Consider the following 19,927-nt stretch of genomic DNA (forward strand, 5'->3'; position numbering starts at 1 on the left):
GCCCTGAACCCCCTCCTGCACTCTGCACTGCAACCCCCTTCCCTGAGTCCCCTCATACACCCCACACCCCTCCTCTGCCCCAATCCCTTGCCCTGAGCCCCTTCCCACACACCGCATCCCCTCCTACACCCCACACTCCCTCCCACACCCTAACTCCCTACCCTTGCCCTGCATACTATTTCCCCACCCAGATGTGGCCCTTGGCCCAAAAAGTTTGCTCACCCCTGCTCTACAGGAAGGTAGCATGTGAAGGGTATGGGCAGATAGGGCAATGGGGAGGCAGTATTGCTGCCTATTGCACCAGTATTATAGGTGAGCAGCATGGTGAAGAGGCTTGTACTCCAGGTCTCCCAAGGCATCAAAAGTCCAGCTTGATGTTCTTTGTAAATGTTGGTGGATGCTGCACTCTGTTGTACCAGTGCTATGGGTCCATGGGAGTGGGTTGGCAGGGGGAGAGTATGCACTGCCCCTATGGGGACACATGGGTGGCAGGCTGAAAGAGGAGGCAGGAGTTCTCTCCTCTGAGAAAACTATGGGGTGGATGCTGCCCCCTGTTGCACTGGTCCTATAGGAGGCAGGCACACAGGGTGGGGTCAGGGGCAGTGCAGGGAGGTAGTATTTGAGGGGTGCATATGCTTGGCGGGTGCTGTTGCAGCAGTGGGACAGCAGACTGCCCATCCTCTGTGGCTCCAGGTGATAGGCCCCTGGGTAATTTAGTAGGAGCCAGATGGGAGGGATTAATTTGCATGTTTATTTACATACAATTGCATCCTTTCCTCCCACAGCCAGAAGCCCCTTGGCAAGTCAGGCTCAGTTCGGCTCTTTCCGGCAGCGCTCGCGTCTTTACGGGAGCGGCAAGGAGGGGCGTGCCCGTGCGCGGTGACGCAAAACGCAGGCCCCGCCCCTGCCCCGCCCCCATGGTCCCTGGAAAAGAGAAGAGAAAAAAAAACTTTTTTTTTTAATTGAGGAATCAACAGCCGCCATCTTGTCGCGGAGCCGGAGCGCGGCGCGGGCGGGAGCGGGGCCGGGCCAGGCCGGGCCAGGGCAGCGGGGCCGCCCGCCGGGGCACGGGCAGCCGCACGGAGCGCCGCGGAGGGGCAGACGGGCTCGGCCAGCGGGGCAGCGCCAGCCGGGGGGCGAGCCGGGCGCCGCCGCCGGGACCAGTGGCTGCCGCGGCCGCCGCGCTGCGCTCATTGTTTTTCTTGCCGGCGGTGGCGGCTGCTCCTGGGCGGGCGGGGGTCGAGGGGCCGAGCGAGGGCCCGGCGCGGGGCCGGGGCGAGTCCCCCGCTCGGAGGGGAGGGGACGGGGCGAGGAGGAGCGGGGTGGGGGGGCGCTATGCTCCCCGAGTGACTGACTGAGCCGCCATCCGGGCACCTCCTCGCTCGGCAGGGAGGGGGAGCGGCCGGGAGGAGCGAGCCAGGCAGGGAGGGGGCGCTGGGCTCTCTCCCCACCCCGCCCCGAGCCCTCCTCCCTGCGGCCTGCTGCGGCGGCGGCCCGGCCCGGGCATGGGGCAGCGGGGGCCGCCGCCGGCCGAGCACTGAGCGGCGCTGTTGCTCGGCCGAGTTTTCCCGGGCGCTCCGCGCGGAGTCTCAGCTGGCGGCTGCCCGAGGCCGGGAGTGCAGGATCCGGGCGGCCCCGGCGGGCGGCGCGGGGCTGGAGCTGTGACCGCCGAGCCGGCTACCATGGCGGAGAACTTACTGGACGGGCCGCCCAACCCGAAGCGAGCCAAGCTCAACTCGCCGGGCTTCTCCGCCAGCGACAGCACAGGTGAGGGGGCCGGGGGCAGAGAGGGGCGGGTGGGTGGGTAGCCCAGCGCTGGAGCTCGCAGCTCCACTTCCTCGGAGCCGGGCAGGGGGCGGCTTCATGGGGGTCGCTTATACACCAGAGCCGCCGGCTCCTGGGGGTGCGCGCAGCATTCCCCAGGTGCAGACCCTGCTACGAGATCGAGAGAAACGCGCTTCCCAGCGGAACCGGCCGGGGTGAGTCGCACTTAGCGGGGTCCCCGCCCCCTTGCCAGCTGACAGAGCCGACAGGGCAAGAGCGGAGGCTGCCCTGCCGGAGAGCCACAGCCTGCAGCTGACTCCCGGGGCTCTTCCAGCTGAGCTCCATGGTCGGACCCTGTGTGTAACTTCAGCCCGTAACCATAGATCTATAAACAGCGAAGGGCTCTAGGGCGTAGTAAGAGCTGACGGAAGCGAGAGGGGTTGTTCCAGCCTCACCTTGCGCTTGTTTGTGCCTGAGAAACAAGTGTAAGTTAACGATAGAGCCAACCAGAGCTTCAGAATTTCTGTATTTTTCTCTGACTGAGGCAACATCTTCAACGGCTTTGTTGGTTTCTGAAGTAAACGTGTATTCAGACAGATTTATTCCTGCATAGCCTGTGCATGTATAACTTCGTCAAAACCGCATAGTTACCCAGTGTGATGGAATAGCTCCTATCTGTTCAGAAATGCGGTATAAACATGTGGGAATCAGTGTGAAGTGCTTCAGAGAAGTAGGTGTTTTTCGTTCACAGTAACTGCTTTCAAAAGTTTTGGCTTGGGACAATAGTGTTGTTTTTTTCTCCAGAGCATATGATGTCGTTTTTAAACACACTGGGGCAGAGTATTTTATGGGCTGTCAAATTTCCTCCCTTAAAATATAATTCTGTGCAGTGTACACGCATTTCTTTTGTGTGTGCATCCAGTTTCATCTTTGAATGTATTATCATGACCCTGTTCTTAACTAAAAACTGGGTTTAATAAATGATCGACTCAGTCTGCTCTGAGCAATTTTCCTTAAAAAAAAAAAGTGCATATCTTCTTAAGCATTTCACTTGTATGATACATTATCTTGTATATATGAAAACACCTCCACTAGTTTTGTAATGTTTACACATTAATGTGGTGTAAATCTGACAGCAGGTTGTCTTTCAGCCATCTTTACTGTTTCTCTGAGCCTTTCACATAACAGGTGGGGAGCAGAGGAACACTTAAAAAAGAAAATGTACAAAAATTGGCTGAAGAACTCTAGGTCAGGTGTAGTACTTAGCCATTTTAAGTCTTTTTTTGGAACTGACAGGAGTTGACAGTGAATGACAGTACACATTGCTGTGAAATGCACCGTGTAAACTAAAAAAATTGAAATAACTTTTTCTAAGCTTTCAGTCACAATCTTGCAGTTGTAACAATAATCGGTAAAATATTTGAAACTGTGAATTTTGAAGGTGATAATTTTGGATGTTTTAATTTTAAAGAGAAACTATGTGCCAGTTTTGCAAACTAACTGATGCATGTGGGTAGTCTCTGAACGGAATCACTCCGGTAGATGAAGTTAAGCATGTGCAAAAGTGTTTGTGGAGTTAGGGCCTTGGTCAATGGAAAAATGACAGTGACAGAGCAAGTACTACATGTCTGACAAATAGGAATATCTCAGTATGCACAATGTCTGAAACAATTTTAAAGATAAAAATTAAGATTAAAAAAGTTGCAGGTAGCATTGATTTTGTTGTTGATCTTAAGTATCTTGAAAGTGCTTTTTCCAATTGAATGTTTTTATATTTGTTGCCACTGCTAGTAGGCAAAACAAATTGTTAGGGTTCTTATGTAAAATATTACTCAAAACTATGAACTTCAAGTGGGATCTTCTTGCCTGTTGGTTTAATAATAATGTTGTGTTGCAACTGTGAAAGTTGCCTTTGGCCAGTTGCTCTGATTGATAGGTTTGAGTGATGTTCCCTCAAAAGCAGCAGGCTGTATATTTTGCTATTGAATGATGAATAAAACCCCAGTCCTGGAAATGCTTACAGACATGCTTAATTTTACTCTTGTGAGTAGTCCCATTGCAGGATTAGCTATAAATAATGGTATTTTCATTAAATATTTAGTCTAAGTTCTTCCTTGTTTCTCTTTCACATGCTGCTTTAGCAGCAGTTAGTAGATTTAAGCAGCCTGTTTTCCTTGAGATTAGAATATGTAGAATTTTGGTTCTTTCCATTTATTCTAGAGTGCTGTAAGAATTCTTTGAGGCAAATCTTCCTTAGTGTATTGGAGTAATGTTTGTGTGATTGAAGTTAGAAATGTTGTGAACTTTTTTGTTAATGTCATAGTTCTATAAATTTTAAAATTACACTTTGATTTAGCATTTTATTAACAGTAGAAAATCAAGGTATATTGATAGAATTAATACAGTGTATATGGGATAAGTCAGTATATTAGTTGGATTGCTAAGGTGCTTGTGTTCTTACAACAGCAACACAGTACAGTAATCAAAGCTAGTTACTGGGAATACAGCTAGCTGCCCACTAATTGCCAAGTTTCATCCATATAACTAAGCTAATGAGTAAAATATCCATGGGAAAGGGTTTTCATTTATCTACCTAACCAGGAGGAAGGATCAGTGCGTTTTTGTTTCTGTATAATTATTTCTTAAATACTGAGTGACTTTCTTGTTGCACAACTTTAAGCCTTTAACTCTCATTTCATCTCGTATTTATTTCATAACACCTAAGTTGCAACGTCTTTATAAAAATATTTAATGTAAAAAGTAGGTTTATGGTAACTTGGTTATTGCAGTCTGTTAATTTTAATCTTTGAGGGCCATAATCATTTAGTATGTTGTCAGTATTCACATTTTGGCATGATGTACAGTAAACCATCCAGATTTTTAAATTAACATCTCTGGAGCCAATGCATGCTGTGTGGGCACTGATGATATATTAATTAAAGATGTAGCAAAATGGGCATTCCTTAAGATGCCTAAAAGCACCAATATAATGTGGCTGCTGTGATTTTTTTTTTTTTAAACTACTGTATACTATGGTGCAAACAAGGGAATGCATCTGTATTTGTTAAATGCCTTGCAGACTTTTGGTGCTGTAGAAATATATTATTTTCAAGAACTAACAATTACAGTCGTTCAGATTGTTTGTTTTATTTTATAATCTTTAAAATTTTAAATGTTTATAAAATTAAACACTCACATGATTTAGGGAAGTTAGGATGGCTAAAGTGAGTTAATAAGTTGCAGTTTCAACACTGAATTGCCTGGTGTTTTTTAGAACTTCAAATTATGTGCTGATTGATTAAGAATTGTCTGTTTCTTAAACATCCAAACAAGTAGTTGTGACAATTAATGAAGTTTTGTGACTGTCCAGTGTATAAAATTTAAACATAAATATTTTAGTATATTTCAAATTATTTAAAATAGAAAAAAAATTGACCTTGTTATGAATTAATTTGCATAATTTTAAATTTATTAGCTGTTTCCTACTCATTGTTTTTTTAACTAAAACACTTTTAAGAAGTGAAACTATACATGTATACGCATTTTACTTAGACCTTTTTTTCTGCACTGTACCCAAGAAATATGGACATGCACTTCAGGTATCATTTCTTTCAGTTTAAAAGAAGTTAGTTTAATAAAAATCATCCAGCTTTTAAGGCCCTGGAATCTTTAAGATAATACCTTCTATTTAAATTAAGACAGACTATGGGAGTAAATATTCATATACCTAACTGTGAATTGATAGGTTTAAACCACTTTGTAAAGTCATATCTCCTTTTTATGCCATGTGAACATTTGTGTGTGTATATGCTTTAAAAGCATTAACTGTTATGCACAGCTAATAAAATTTGCTTCCATGAAACTTATTGCCTGTATGATCAAATGTGCAAACACAAAAGGTCACTTGTACAAGATTTTTTTTTCTTGGATTTACATTCATGTACAGTCCCAACGGTAGTTCGCACATTTGAATTCTGCTGAGAAAAAATTATGAAATAAATACTTTGGGGGGGGGAGGAAGAGGTACAGCTGAAGAACAAATGCTTTATATTGTGTTTTTAAATTGTTCTATAGAATGTATTACATTCATTTGCAACACATTGCATTCCATTATCCTGAAAACTTTTTCCATGGCACTTAAAGCATAAAATAAAGCTCAATCTTTTACAGGTATATTGGTTCTTAAGGCTGGCCAGGTATATGTATAGTGGTGGGGAGCAGGGGAGGGAATCATGAAAGGAGGCATGTTTAAGTGGGTTGAGCTGAGTTGTTTTTTGTGTGTGTGTTTTTTTAAAAATGATTTTATCATGTCAAAAAGTTTCTTCCCTATGGACCTATAGAACTCAGTGCCATAAGATATAATTCAGATGAAGAGCTCAGTAGGATTCAAAAATGGATTGTGTTTGGATGAGAACACCCAGAGTTACACTAGATAGGATAAAAATATATAAATGAGATAAAAACTTATGCATTGGGATATAAGAAAAACATACTAACAGCATGATGTTCAGAAGAGAAATCCCACTTGGCATCTTATTCCAAAATTATCCATTATGGGATTTCTTGCACTGTCCAGTAAAGCATATGATGATAACCTGTGTCAGAGGTAGGATACTAAATGGATTACAGGTCTGATCTTGCATGGAAATTCATGCAAGGTATTTTGTGCTTTGCATTGTTAATTTGGAATTCATTTTGAAATTGTATTTTGAATTCTAATTGTACATGTGCCCAGAAGTTTATCAATGGGTGCATTTTTTTATGGCTTTATAAATTTCAGGATAGATTCTGCCTTGTGCTGTGCTGTGGAACAGACACATTACCCATGTGTAATCCTCTGCAGAACATAGACAGGAATCTAGGGCAGGGGTTCTCAAACTGGGGGTCGTGAGGTTATTCCATGGGGGGTCGCGAGCTATCAGCCTTCACCCCAAACCCCACTTTGCCTCCAGCATTTATAATGGTGTTAAATACATAAAAAAGTGTTTTAAATGTATGGGGGGAGGGGGAGGTCGCACTCAGAAGCTTGCTATGTGAAAGGGGTCACCAGTAAAAATATTTGAGACCCACTGGATCTAGGGGTTGTGCATGAGGAGGCACACTTTGCTGCACCTTTGAGGTCTCCTGCTATCTGTTAGGGTAATTCTTGAAGTTTTCTTTGTAGAGGTGATTCAATTTCTATTCCTGCTGTAGTTTCCTGACTTGGTCATAACCCTGTGTCCATACCATCACAGTTATTTCCACAGCAATCAATGGGATGCATCAAACAGAATGTTATGACTTCATCTCTTCTGACCGCTTATTCTTCATCTGAACTATTAAACAATGATCTTGTTTTCTTGCAAATGTCTCTAATAATAAAATGTGAAGGAAAATGCATAAAAAAATCTTGCTACATAAGCAGAATTTTGTTTTTATGAAACATCAGCAGAAGAAATTCAGGTTATGGCCCTGTACAGTGAAATAACTGGGACAGCTTAGGAATCTGACATCTTCTTCTTTACTTGGTTTACACTTTCAATTTGAAAAACTTCCGTTAATTCATGCACGTTACAAGCATCATAGACTGTGCAAAAACTGTGTAGCAACCAGAAGAGAACTGGCTTCAGAGTGTCAAATATCAGAGGGTTAGCCGTGTTAGTCTGGATCTGTAAAAGTGGCAAAGAGTTCTGTGGCACCTTACAGACTAACAAACGTATTGGAGCATTCGACGAAGTGGGTATTCACCCACAAAAGCTCATGGTCCAATACGTTTGTTAGTCTGTAAGGTGCCACAGAACTCTTTGCTGCTGGTTTCAGAGTGGTAGTCGTGTTAGTTTGTATCAGCAAAAACAATGAGGAGTCCTTGGGGCACCTTAGAGACTAACACATTTGTTTTTGCAGAAGAGAACTGTCATCTTGATGATTGCAGCAAATTACTAAATATTAAATTCTGAACCAAATGTAATTAATACAATCTGTCAATACTCCACTTCATCTTGCATTTACCTTCTCCTTTGGCACACGAGAAAAATAAGTTCCTACTCCAAAATTTAAACCGCTTGGTAAATGCAATGTACACTTCTAGTGCAATAACTTTTCAGTATTCATATAATAAATAACATGTGTATAAGCATAGTATCAAGTATGACCTGGTGAGAATTCCCAGAGTACGTCCAATACAGTAACTCCTCACTTAACATTGTAGTTCTGTTCCTGAAAAATGCAACTGTAAGCGAAACGATGTTAAGTGAATCCAATTTCCCCATAAGAATTAATGTAAATGGGGGAGGGGGTTTAGGTTTCAGGGAAATGTTTTTTTGCCAGACAAAAGTCATTATATGCAATTTAATACAAGTATTTAACAGGCTGGCAGCCCCCCATCAGCTCCCCTACACCCCACCCCCCAGCGCCTCCCACTTGTCGGCAGACCGCGCAGATCAGTGCCTTCCCCCTGCTCCCCTCGCCTCCTGCCCGTGGCAATCAGCTGTCTTGTGGTATTCAGGAGGCTAGGGGGAGGAGTGAGGATGCGGTGCTGGGGGGGGGGGAATGGCATAGGGGAGCTGCCAGCTGTGGACAAAGCAGGCGTCCAAACGACATGATAGGGGAGCATTACACATCTTTAAACTACCACGTTCTGTAATGGAGCAGGGACGTAACATCGAAAGACCATTAAACAAGAGGACGTTAAGTGGGGAGTTACTGTACAGCAAAATGAACTGTTTTGTCAGAGAGGTGAAAGGCCTACGTCATCCCCACCAATCACGTAGGTAGAAATAATATAGTTCTTATCTGTTAAAAGCGTATTTGGTGTAACATTTTGGGGCAGCAGCCTTCTCTTTGCGCAAAGAGAAGGAAGTTGGAGCATCGTAGGTCAGGATACATTTTTCTGCCATATATAAGCAGGCATCTCACTATTTCAGGAGTTACCCTTATTCATAATGATAAATTGGGGTGTGTTCACCTTCTCTTTATGTAATTTCTGCTTTTGTGTACTCTTATGGGATAAAGCCATGAGTTAATACAAAACTAGGATCTTGTAAATACTGAATTTGAATCTGTTTTGTAGTAGCAACAGTCTTTCACCCCTCCTCCCCCCAAATTTCAGAGATGCAGTTCAAAGATGTACAGAATCTTTGTATGGTTATACAGGATAAGAACCAATGAGGGGTTGACCATCTTGATGGTGCTGACTAGCCTCAACTCATTGAAGTCAATGAGACTTGAGACTACTTGGCTTCTTGCAGGTTCAGGACCATAGAGCTTTACACAGGGTTGACTGTCATTCTGGTATGATGATGTTGGTATTTTTATGCAGCACATTGAAAGTTGAAGGTTTTTTACAGTAAAGTGTATAAAATCACTGTTTCCAAATGTGGGCATGTGATCTCTTCCTTATGTATATTTGGTATATGCTTCAGTGCTGTATGCTTTTGCACAGGCTCTCAAAGCTAAATTGCCAAGCAAAGGAAAAAGTGCCCTTCAGGGATTTAGAATTTAACATAAAAATATAACATTTGAAGCCACATTTATACAGCCTAAAGGAGCAGTAAAGAACATAAGTTTTGTTTCATTGTTAATTTTTACAGTGTGTCATGGGTTTGCTGGTTTATAATGTTGCTTAAAATTATCCTTTATAGTAGGTTACGGTAACAATGATTAAATTACATCTAAATATGTGTATTGTATATCTATTTTAAGAAGACAGTTTGTGGGAGAGACTTTCAGAATATAATGTGTATATATAATGAGGGTATAGTTGCATTAAATTGATGTATCCTTTTAGATGAAGGAATGTAAATCCCAGATTTTCTTGAATGGAAATAAATGCTTTAGGAGCTTTTGTGATTCAAAGGGAGATAGGAGCAGGTAGACTTTTCACCCCTTTAATATTGCCAGTTGCTGAAAAAATAATTTGAAGCTAATTTAAAAACACAATAAACAGTAACTATTGTGCTACATGTCTGATGTTTGACAGTAATTTTACAGTTATGCAGCACTACAAATATTTGCCTGGCAAGAGAATTTCCTCCCCTTGAGTTAGTTAATCTGCTCATTCTTCGGAGGTGGGTTGTGTCTCCTTCACTACACTATGTGGAGGCTGCAGAGCTATCAGTTTATGGAGGCTAAACCAAAGGGACTCGCCTGTTGACTTTTTGTCCCATACAGTTTGTGCATTTCATGCTCCTTTCAGTAAGAGTCAGCTTTTAATTTTAAGCATTCTTTTCTCATAATTCCACCTTTTTAGAGGAACAGAATCAACTTAAATTTTGTGTGAAAATGTTTTGCCTGCTGTTACAAGCAAGGCTGAAAAAATGCGTTCACTGTGTCACTTGTGGTGAGACAGGAATCTTTCCTAGGTGAGTGATAAATTTTGAGACTTCATTTTAAAACCCTGACATTTCTAGTCTTTATGGCTGTAAAGATAATCTTACACTAAGTTTATGTTTGAAACTAATAGTGTGTCTTCCTGGTCAGTGGACAGATAGCTTCAGTGCCTTTGCTGCTGTTCAGAGCTTTTGCAAGCTACAGCAAATAAAAAATCGGACATGTTTTTTGGCTGTAGCTTTTCGGAATCCAGTGGGCAGCTTGATGTGACAAAAATCACATCAGTTTTGCTGCTGCTTTTGAAATATGAGCAATAGCAAAGGGAGGATCTGGAATTACTCACTGGACCAGAGGGACTGAGAGGTGAAGATATCCCTCTAGCACAGGGGTCTCAAACTCAAATGACCCCGAGGGCCGCATGAGGACTAGTGCATTGGCCCGAGGGCCGCATCACTGACACGCCCCCTTGCTGCCCCTGGCCCCACCCCCAATCCACCCCTTCCATGAGGCCCCGCCCCTGCCCTGTCTCTTCTCCACCTCCTCCCCTAAGCGCGCGCAGTTTTAATAAATATATACACTCAGTAATGCACCTCACTCAAAGGACAAAACACGCACTTAGATTTACTGCCTAAGGCTCTGGGAGGGAGTTTGGGTGGGGGAGAGGGTCTGGATGCAGGCTCTGTGCTCGATGCAGGCTCCAGGCTGCGGCAGGGGGTGGGGGTGCAGGCTTTGGGACGGAGTTTGGGGATAGGAGGGAGTACAGGGGTGAGGGCTGTGGGGCTGAGGGCGAGGGGTACATGATGCAGGAGGGGGCTCAGGGCTAGGGAAGAGGGTTGGGCTGTGGGGTGAGGGCTGTGGATGAGGGGTTCATGATGCGAGGGGGCTCAGGGCTAGGGAAGAGGTTTGGGCTGTGGGGTGAGGGCTGTGGATGAGGGGTTCATGATGCGAGGGGGCTCAGGGCTAGGGAAGAGGGTTGGGCTGTGGGGTGAGGGCTGTGGATGAGGGGTTCATGATGTGAGGGGGCTCAGGGCTAGGGAAGAGGTTTGGAGTGTGGGGTGAGGGCTGTGGATGAGGGGTTCATGATGTGGGGGCGCTCAGGGCTGGGGCAGAGGATTAGGGTGCGGGGGGATGAGGGGTTCATGATGTGGGGGCGCTCAGGGCTGGGGCAGAGGATTAGGGTGTGGGGGGATGAGGGCTCTGGCTGGGGCTGAGGATTAGGGTGCAGGGGATGAGGGGTTCATGATGTGGGGGTGCTCAGGGCTGGGGCTGAGGATTAGGGTGCGGGGGGAATGAGGGCTCTGGCTGGGGCTGAGGGTTTGGGGTTAGAGAGGCTCAGGGTAAGGGAAGCCTGCCTTGCCAGTACTGGCGGAGGGCAGGCACTAGGACCCTGCACCCTAATCCTCAGCCCCAGCCAGAGCCCTCATCCCCCCACACCCTAATCCTCTGCCCCAGCCCTGAGCGCCCCCCCATCATGAACCCCTCATCCCCCCACACCCTAATCCTCTGCCCCAGCCCTGAGCACTTCCCTTCCCCCCCCCCCCCCCCAGCCCGGCCCCGGCGGGTCCCGCTTCCCTTCCCCCGGCCCGGCCCCGGCGGGTCCCGCTTTCCCCCCCCCTTACCCGAGCGCGTCTCCGGCGGTCCCGCTCAGAGCCGCGTGGTGAGGGGGCGGGGCTGTGAGCTCCACGCCGAGCGCAGCGCTCAGCCCAGAGCTCCCAGCCCCGCCCCCTCCCCACGCGGCTCTGAGCGGGGCGGGGCTCAGGCGCTCGGACGGAGACTCGGCGCTCTATGCGCCGAGGCTCCAGGAGAGGGGTGGAGGCGGGAGCCTCCGCTTTTCTCTTGGGGGCCCCTGCGGAGCTCCCCTGGGGAGCTCCGCGGGCCGCAGGGAAGAGCTCCGCGGGCCGCATGCGGCCCGCGGGCCGCATGTTTGAGACCCCTGCTCTAGCAGCAGCCAGAGAAGGGATGGAGCTGTGGAGAATGCACATCACTCAGCAAGCAGCAGGAGGCTCTTTGGTGTCAGAGGGAAGCAGAGCAAGTGTGCTGCTTTTACCTTTCAGCTGTTAGATAAAGTTTTTGTGGAATCCAATTGAGACACCTAACCAGAGATTGATATGAAAGATTACTCCCTACTCCAGTGATGAGTCTATGGCAAGCATCTTGATAGGAATTCCACTGCTATCTTCTTTCTGGCAGCTCGAGGTAGGGGAAGGTTGGTTTCTCACCTGGTTCCCCCCGTTTTTCATTTTTACTTCTGGCTGTTAACTGTGAATGTGTTAATGGGAGCCTGGAAGGAGAGAGAAGTTAGAAAAATCTAGTAGACAGACATTTTGGGGAGATGAGATAGTCTGAGATACAGTACATAGAGGGTGAGAATGAAAAGAGGAAATACATTGAAGACCATTCAGGAAAAGATGCATTAAAGAGGTGTGAAGCCAAAAGGGAAAGATAATGTGGAAAAAAGCAATAGATTTTTAGAAAGTTATCTTTAAAAAAAGATTAAATAGAAAGTTGACTGCCTCGTTAGAGTTTAAATGTAGTGTACACCAATTGTATTGTTTGAGATGTGGCTTCTGGAGTTATTGGAGTGAAGGTTTTTTTTTAACCCTGACTGGTATTCTTAAACCTTAGGCTAGTACATGTCAGGTAAATTTTTGAAATAGCAAATGTGACCCTTTATATTGTAAGTGAAAGTTTATAGAAAAAAACATTTTATCTAAATCTTTCAATTATTTTACTTTGTGCAATCAGTTTCAATATTTGAGGAGTGAGTCAGTTCCTCCTTTGTTCAGGTTTTGCACACAGCAGCCAGGGACAGGGCAAAAGATTTTTAAAAATAGGAAAATGTTGGCCCTAAAATTACTTTTAACTCACATTTGCAGGCTAACTACATTTTGAGTTGTCAGTGTCCTTTTTATCTCTGACCACTTACACCACACATCTCCACTTTTATTCAAAGATCTGAGTGCCATTCCTCTTGTCTGGGACACCACTGTGCTGCTAGAAGAGAAAATGGCAGAATAAAAGGAGACCATCCCTGCCCAAAGGTCAAAGTCACCCTCTCTATTATATTGGAGGGGTCGCAGGGAGACTGTTGTGTGCTCATGGCCTCGCTCTGTTTGTGGCCCTCTTCTCAGTAAGCTCCCTAATAAGCTGGATTCTTTTGGAAAGATGGGCCTCATGGTATCAGTTTTATTTCTCTAGAGTAACCATAGAAGAGAGCCTTGGTAACTGATGCACTGGTTCAGATATGGACAAACCATATTCTGTCTTTCCACCTGATCCCCAATTCAAGAAAGGTGTTCAGAAGTTCAAGTGCAAAGAAGTCTGGATAGTTATCCAATCATCTCTTCTGTTATGCAGGCTGTGGCTTACCAGATTCCATTTTCAAGATAAGTACTACTTTTGGATGCAGTCATTTTTACACAGTTTTTTCAAGGAAAAAAAATCCACCAACCAGGTATACCCCAAGAATTGGAAAAAATTCATATTCTGCTGTAGAAAAGCCAGGTGTTTTTCAGGAAAAAAATCAAATCAGTTGGGTTTTTTTTAATTTGTTCATTTTCTTTCTCATAAAAAACCAACCTTCCACATAAACTTCCTCGTGGCTGGACTTTACAAAAACTAGACAAGCCATTTACAACACACACTTTGCTTCCCTACAAAGGAAAAAGGACACTAAACTATCTAAACTACTACATGCCACAAGGGGCCATGACAGTGGTTCCCTTAACCCACCCAACAATATTGTTAATCTTTCCAACTATTCTCTTAGCGCGGCAAAAGAGTCGTCCTATCTTGGGGCCTCTCCTTCTGCCCCTCCACCCCCATGAACATGATACAGTTCTGTGGTGACCTAGAATCTTATTTTTGACGTCTCTGACTCAAGGAATATTTCCAACACACCTCTGAACAACATGCTAACACACAGAGCCCTTCCTACCAACACTACAAAAAGAAGGATTTTGGGTGGGCTCCTCCTGGAGGTCGAAACAACAGACTGGACTTCTACATAGAGTGCTTCCGCTGACGTGTACGGGCCGAAATTGTGGGAAAGCAGCATCACTTGTCGCGTAACCTCAGCCGTGCAGAACACAGTGCCATCCACAGCCTCAGACACAACTCTGACGACATAATCAAAAAGGTTGACAAAGGAGGTGCTGTCATCATCATGAACAGGTTGGAATATGAATGAGAGGCTGCTAGGCAGCTCTCTAACACCACGTTCTACAAGCCATTACCCTCTGATCCCACTGAGGGTTACCAAAAGAAACTACACCATCTGCTCAAGAAACTTCCTGAAAAAGCACAAGAGCAAATCCACACAGACACACCCCTAGAACCGCAATAGGGTATTCTATCTGCTACCCAAGATCCATAAACCTGGAAATTCTGGACGCCCCATCATCTCAGGCATTGGCACCCTGACAACAGGGTAGTCTGGCTATGTAGACTCCCTCCTCAGGCCCTATGATACAAGCACTCCTAGCTATCTTCTAGACACCACTGACTTCCTGAGGAAACTACAATCCATTGGCGATCTTCCAGAAAACACCATCCTAGCCACTATGGATGTGGAAGCCCTCTACACCAACATTCCACACAAAGATGGACTACAAGCCGTCAGGAGCAGTATCCCCGATAATGTCACGGCAAACCTGGTGGCTGAACTTTGTGACTTTGTCCTCACCCATAACTATTTCACATTTGGGGACAACGTATCCCAAATCAGCAGCACTGCTATGGGTACCCGTATGGCCCCACAGTATGCCAACATTTTTATGGCTGACTTAGAACAACGCTTCCTCAGCTCTCGTCCCCTAACGCCCCTGCTCTACTTGCACTACATTGATGACATCTGCATCATCTGGACCCATGGAAAAGAAGCCTTTGAGGAATTCCACCATGATTTCAACAATTTCCACCCGAGCATCAACCTCAGCTTGGACCAGTCCACACAAGAGATTCACTTCCTGGACACTACAGTGCTAATAAGCGATGGTCCCATAAACACCACCCTATACCGAATACCTACTGACTGCTATACTTACCTACATGCCTCCAGCTTTCATCCAGACCACACCACATGATCCATTGTCTACAGCCAAGCTCTACGATACAATCACATTTGCTCCAACCCCTCAGACAGAGACAAACACCTACAAGATCTCTATCAAGCGTTCTTACAACTACAATACCCACCTGCTGAAGTGAAAAAACAGATTGACAGAGCCAGACGAGTACCCAGAAGTCACCTACTACAGGACAGACCCAACAAAGAAAGTAACAGAACGCCACTAGTCGTCCCCTTCAGCCTCCAACTAAAACCTCTCCAGCGCATCATCAAGGATCTACAACCTATCCTGAAGGACGATCCATCACTCTCACAGATCTTGGGAGACAGGCCAGTCCTTGCTTACAGACAACCCCCCAACTTGAAGCAAATACTCACCAGCAACCACAGAACAAAAACACTAACCCAGGAACCTATCCTTGCAACAAAGCCTGTTGCCAACTCTGTCCACGTATCTCTTCAGGGGACACCATCATAGGACCTAATCACATCAGCCACGCTATCAGAGGCTCGTTCACCTGCACATCTACCAATGTGATATATGGCATCATGTGCCAGCAGTGCCCCTCTGCCATGTACCTTGGCCAAAGTGGACAGTCTCTGTGCAGAAGAATAAATGGACACAAATCAGACGTCAAGAATTATAACATTCAAAAATCGGTCGAAGAATACTTCTGTCTTCCTGGTCACTTGATTACAGACCTAAAAGTCGCAATATTACAACAAAAAAACTTCACAAACAGACTCCAATGAGAGACTGCTGAATTGGAATTAATTTGCAAAATGAACTCCATTAAATTAGGCTTGAATAGAGACTGGGAGTGGATGGGTCATTACGCAAAGTAAAACTATTTCCCCATGTTTATTTCCCCCCTCCTCCCACTGTTCCTCATACCTTCTTGTCAACTGCTGCAAATGGACCATTTTGATTACCACTACAAAAAGTTTTTTTCTCTTCTGCTGGTAATAGCTCACCTTAACTGATCACTCTCGTTATAGTTTGTATGGTAACACCCATTCTTTCATGTTCTCTGTGTGTATATATATCTTCCTACTGTATTTTCCACTGCATGCATCCGATGAAGTGGGTTTTAGCCCACCAAAGCGTATTCTCAAATAAATATGTTCATCTCTAAGGTGCCACAAGTACTCCTGTTCTTTTTTGCGGATACAGACTAACACGGCTGCTACTCTGAAACTGTTCATTTTCTTTGAACATCTATTACACTCATTCATTTAAATGCATATGGTCTGTATGTGTATCTGTTATATAATTTTGATACTGGAAATAGGCTCTAATATTTTTGTGAATGAATTTTTAACTGTTCTAAAAAGTTGACTGTTGAGGACCTAAGTGTGCTTACGCCTGTTAGGAAACAATAAGACAGTTTTATTAAACTGGGAGCCTAGAGGTGATGGGAATGGGACAGACTGGAGAGAGCAGAATGGTTAGTGGGTTTCTGTTCATCTTGGAAATCCAACATTAACACAGATCAGTGGAAGGTTATGCTGTAAAATCTGAAATGCCCCACCCTGATTTTGGTAGTTTCACCTGCCTGTTATGCTAAATAGCATCAAATGAGCAATTTAAAAAAAAACAGTTGAAGTATTTTAATCAGAATATAATCTTTCAGGAAGATCTAAGCTTGTATATCTACTAAATACTGCATATGGAAAAACAGGAAAAAATAAACAAAGAGCTAAAGAATTAACCGTGATATTAATAGATGGTGGTTGGTTGAACACAAGAAATAACCTGATAATAGTAGTAAGTGTTCATACAAGGGAAAACGTGTCCCTTCTAAATGCTATTGATTCTCTCTCTCAGAAGAAAATGGCAGCGGAAGTATCCAAGCTGCTGAAGATGCCATCCAAGAATGGAGAAAAAAGTATGATAAATAAGTCTTTTTTTCCTTTTTTCCCAGGATACAAACAAAAAATGGAAATAGATTAGAGAACTTTTCCGGTGCAGCCATCTAAACATCTAATGCATGAGTATTCCATACACTATTTACTACTGTCTCCACAAGGCTTTATACCTAATGTACAGTGTGGGAGCTTTGCCTCTGTAACAGCCATCAGGTCCAAGATTACAAGATTTACCCCAGGCATGAAATATATCATGATTTTTCCAGACTTTCTCCACTCTAAAACCAACTACAGTTTTATTGCTTTAACAGCAATCCCAGAATCCTTTGTAGGATTAGGGTTGAGGTGCCTTGAATGGATATTGAATGGAGCGAATCAAAAATTAGGGTTGGAAGAGACCTCAGGAGGTCATATAGTCCAACCCGCTGCTCAAAGCGGGACCAACCCCAACTAAATCATCCCAGCCAGAGCTTTGTCAAGCCGGGCCTTAAAAACCTCTAAAGATGGAGATTCCACAGCCTCCTAGTGAAATATTTTTTCTAGTATCCAACCTAGACTTCCCCCACAGAGTGCTTCAGCTTCTTGCCCCTTCCCTTCTGTCCCTCCCTTCTGCACTGCTTGCTTCAAGGATGCATAATTGTAAAATGGCATGAAACCATTTGAGTGATTTGATGGGGGTGGGATGGGGTGCAGGTGGTCCAAAGTAGCTGACTTTTTTCCATTTTAAACATACTTTCCTGGAGCAGTATGTGGGTTGTGGTTTTTGTTTGTTTGTTTTAAGGTGGGGGGTCACTAAGTGGCATTGGGGGAGGCATGGCAGAATGAGCTAGCAGAGCTTCTACTTCCCTCTCATTTCACTTTCCCTTAGAACCTAGTAACTGCTGGGGTTTTGGCAAATTTAGCATTGTCTATTGCCCCTTGGAGGCACAATCTCAGTTGTATGAAGTACCTTAATCTCTATCAGACTGTCTTTCCCTCACCCCACTAATCCCGTCAGCACTGCTCACTATATACCACCTGTTAAGGATAGGAGCACTAATCTGAGAGACTTTCCTTATCTCAGTTTCCTCAAACTAGTCTGTTCCACCAACCTTCCCTGAAGCCAAGGACCTTAACTGTACTTTATTTACATTTATCTTTCTAGGGTCGTTAGTCTTAAGAGACACTTTGCTTGCATTTACCATAATTTTAGTATGGGTTTTAGCTTTGAGAGTACCGTATGAGAGACAGGAGTCAGAGAGACAGGAGCCAGCCTGTGCCACCTTCATGCAGGGCCGCCCAGAGGATTCAGAGGGCTTGGGGCAAAGCAATTTTGGGGGCCCCTTCCATAAAAAAAGTTCCAATACTATAGAATACTATATTCTTGTGGGGGCCCCGAGCCTGGGGCAAATTGCCCCACTTCCTTCCCCCCCCCCCCCCCCGGGGGCAGCCCTGCCTTCATGACTGTTCTGCTGCTTCCTAGTGACTGAACTGGAGGATCAGCAGTCCCTAGTTCTCTAACAAGGAAGAAACATTTTTGTTTTCAGTAAGTATGGAATAGAGTAAACTTAAAAAAAGAAACTGGTGTCTTTGTAAAAAGAAAAGGCAACCCTTACTGATTATTGGGAGTGGAGGGAAGCAAGCTATTCTCCAAACACTGAAGTTAATTCTTTCTGAATTTAAGGTAGTTGGATTATTTTCAGTCTCATACAAAATGTGACATACCAGTACCTAAGTTTGGTTACAAATGGCAAGAATGTTAATTTTAAACTGACCTCATAAAACAGCCCCAAATAATTAACTAAACATTATCATGTAGAGGCAGAGATGTGGTCATCATATTCTGTCTGGGTATTGATTTGTTACTTTGCTGCTTTTTCTGACTAGATTACAATTTGAATTTAAAAGGTTGTTTCAATTTTTTTCTAAAATGTAAAAGCAGTTGTACATTTAACTTTCAGAAAGTTAAATTAAAAAAATACAAAAGAGAAAATAATTTGCTTTAGAAAGTGTTTGTATAAATTCTCTGTTGCGTAGGATATGTCTTCACTGAGTATGTGACAGCTGTGCTGCTCTCGCATTTCATTGTAGACATTACCTATCCTGGGGGAGGGGTTCTCCTGTCAGCATAGATAATCCGCCTCCCCAAGAGGTGGTAGAATTCTTTTGTTGACAAAGCACTGTCTTCACCTGGGGTTAGGTCGATATAGCTGTCTCTCTCAGGGGGGTGGATTTTTCACATCCCTGAGAGATGTAGCTGTGCTGATGTAAGATCCCAGCGTAGACCATCCCTTAGTCTAGAAAAACACTACTTTATACAAGGTCAGGGTTGCAAAGAAAAACTTGGTAGTAAGTAATTTATCTCCAAATGTCAGGTTCATTATAGGCTACTATTGAAAATACTAAGTGTTGATAGCAATTACTGATATGTCTTTGTGGTTATGTGCTCTAGATATAGGATCCTTTTCTTTTGGTGATCAGAAGGTTTTGGATTCATCATAAATACCTGTGGTTCCTCAAAAATGAGATTCTAGCGGTATCCACCAGAATCATGAGATGGGCTTAAAAATCGTGATATTTTACAGATTGGATTTTGAGTCTGTAGGGTGCACTTGGGTTACAGTTGTAAACTGTTCTGTGCAATGAAGGGATAGAAACTTCTTGAATATTAAAGCTAAAATTCTCACTGAATCACATTCCTGTAAGGGCTGGGACTCCTAAGAAAAACACCAAATATTGTGACACTTGTGATTAAAATTGCAAGAGTTGGCAACACTGATTTTTCTTCTGGTATGTCTTCACTGCAGAGTTAGCCTGGGCTCTTACTTGGGTGTTAGCCCTTACCACTCTCCCATCCCCTCCTCCCCCCCCCCCCCCACAAGTCACTCATCAGAGTTAAGAGGTGCTTGAAAGTTTGGAAACTGGGCTAGCTGGCACAGC

At 44.3% G+C, this 19,927-nt stretch overlaps 1 protein-coding gene across 3 annotated transcripts in view; it reads left to right on the top strand.

Annotated features, from left to right (window-relative positions):
• The first annotated feature begins 1,369 nt into the window (after positions 1-1,369).
• LOC123343894 (CREB binding protein) overlaps positions 1,370-19,927 on the top strand; it is a 187,994-nt gene continuing 169,436 nt past the window's right edge. For all 3 annotated transcript variants that reach the window (XM_044979412.1, XM_044979413.1, XM_044979414.1), the window contains exon 1: positions 1,370-1,767. In XM_044979412.1, the coding sequence (XP_044835347.1) occupies positions 1,683-1,767 (85 nt within the window). In that variant the 5' untranslated portion in view covers positions 1,370-1,682. The remainder of the gene's footprint in view (positions 1,768-19,927) is intronic.

This window comes from Mauremys mutica, chromosome 11 (assembly GCF_020497125.1).
Source record: "Mauremys mutica isolate MM-2020 ecotype Southern chromosome 11, ASM2049712v1, whole genome shotgun sequence".
Taxonomy (NCBI): Eukaryota; Metazoa; Chordata; order Testudines; family Geoemydidae; genus Mauremys; species Mauremys mutica.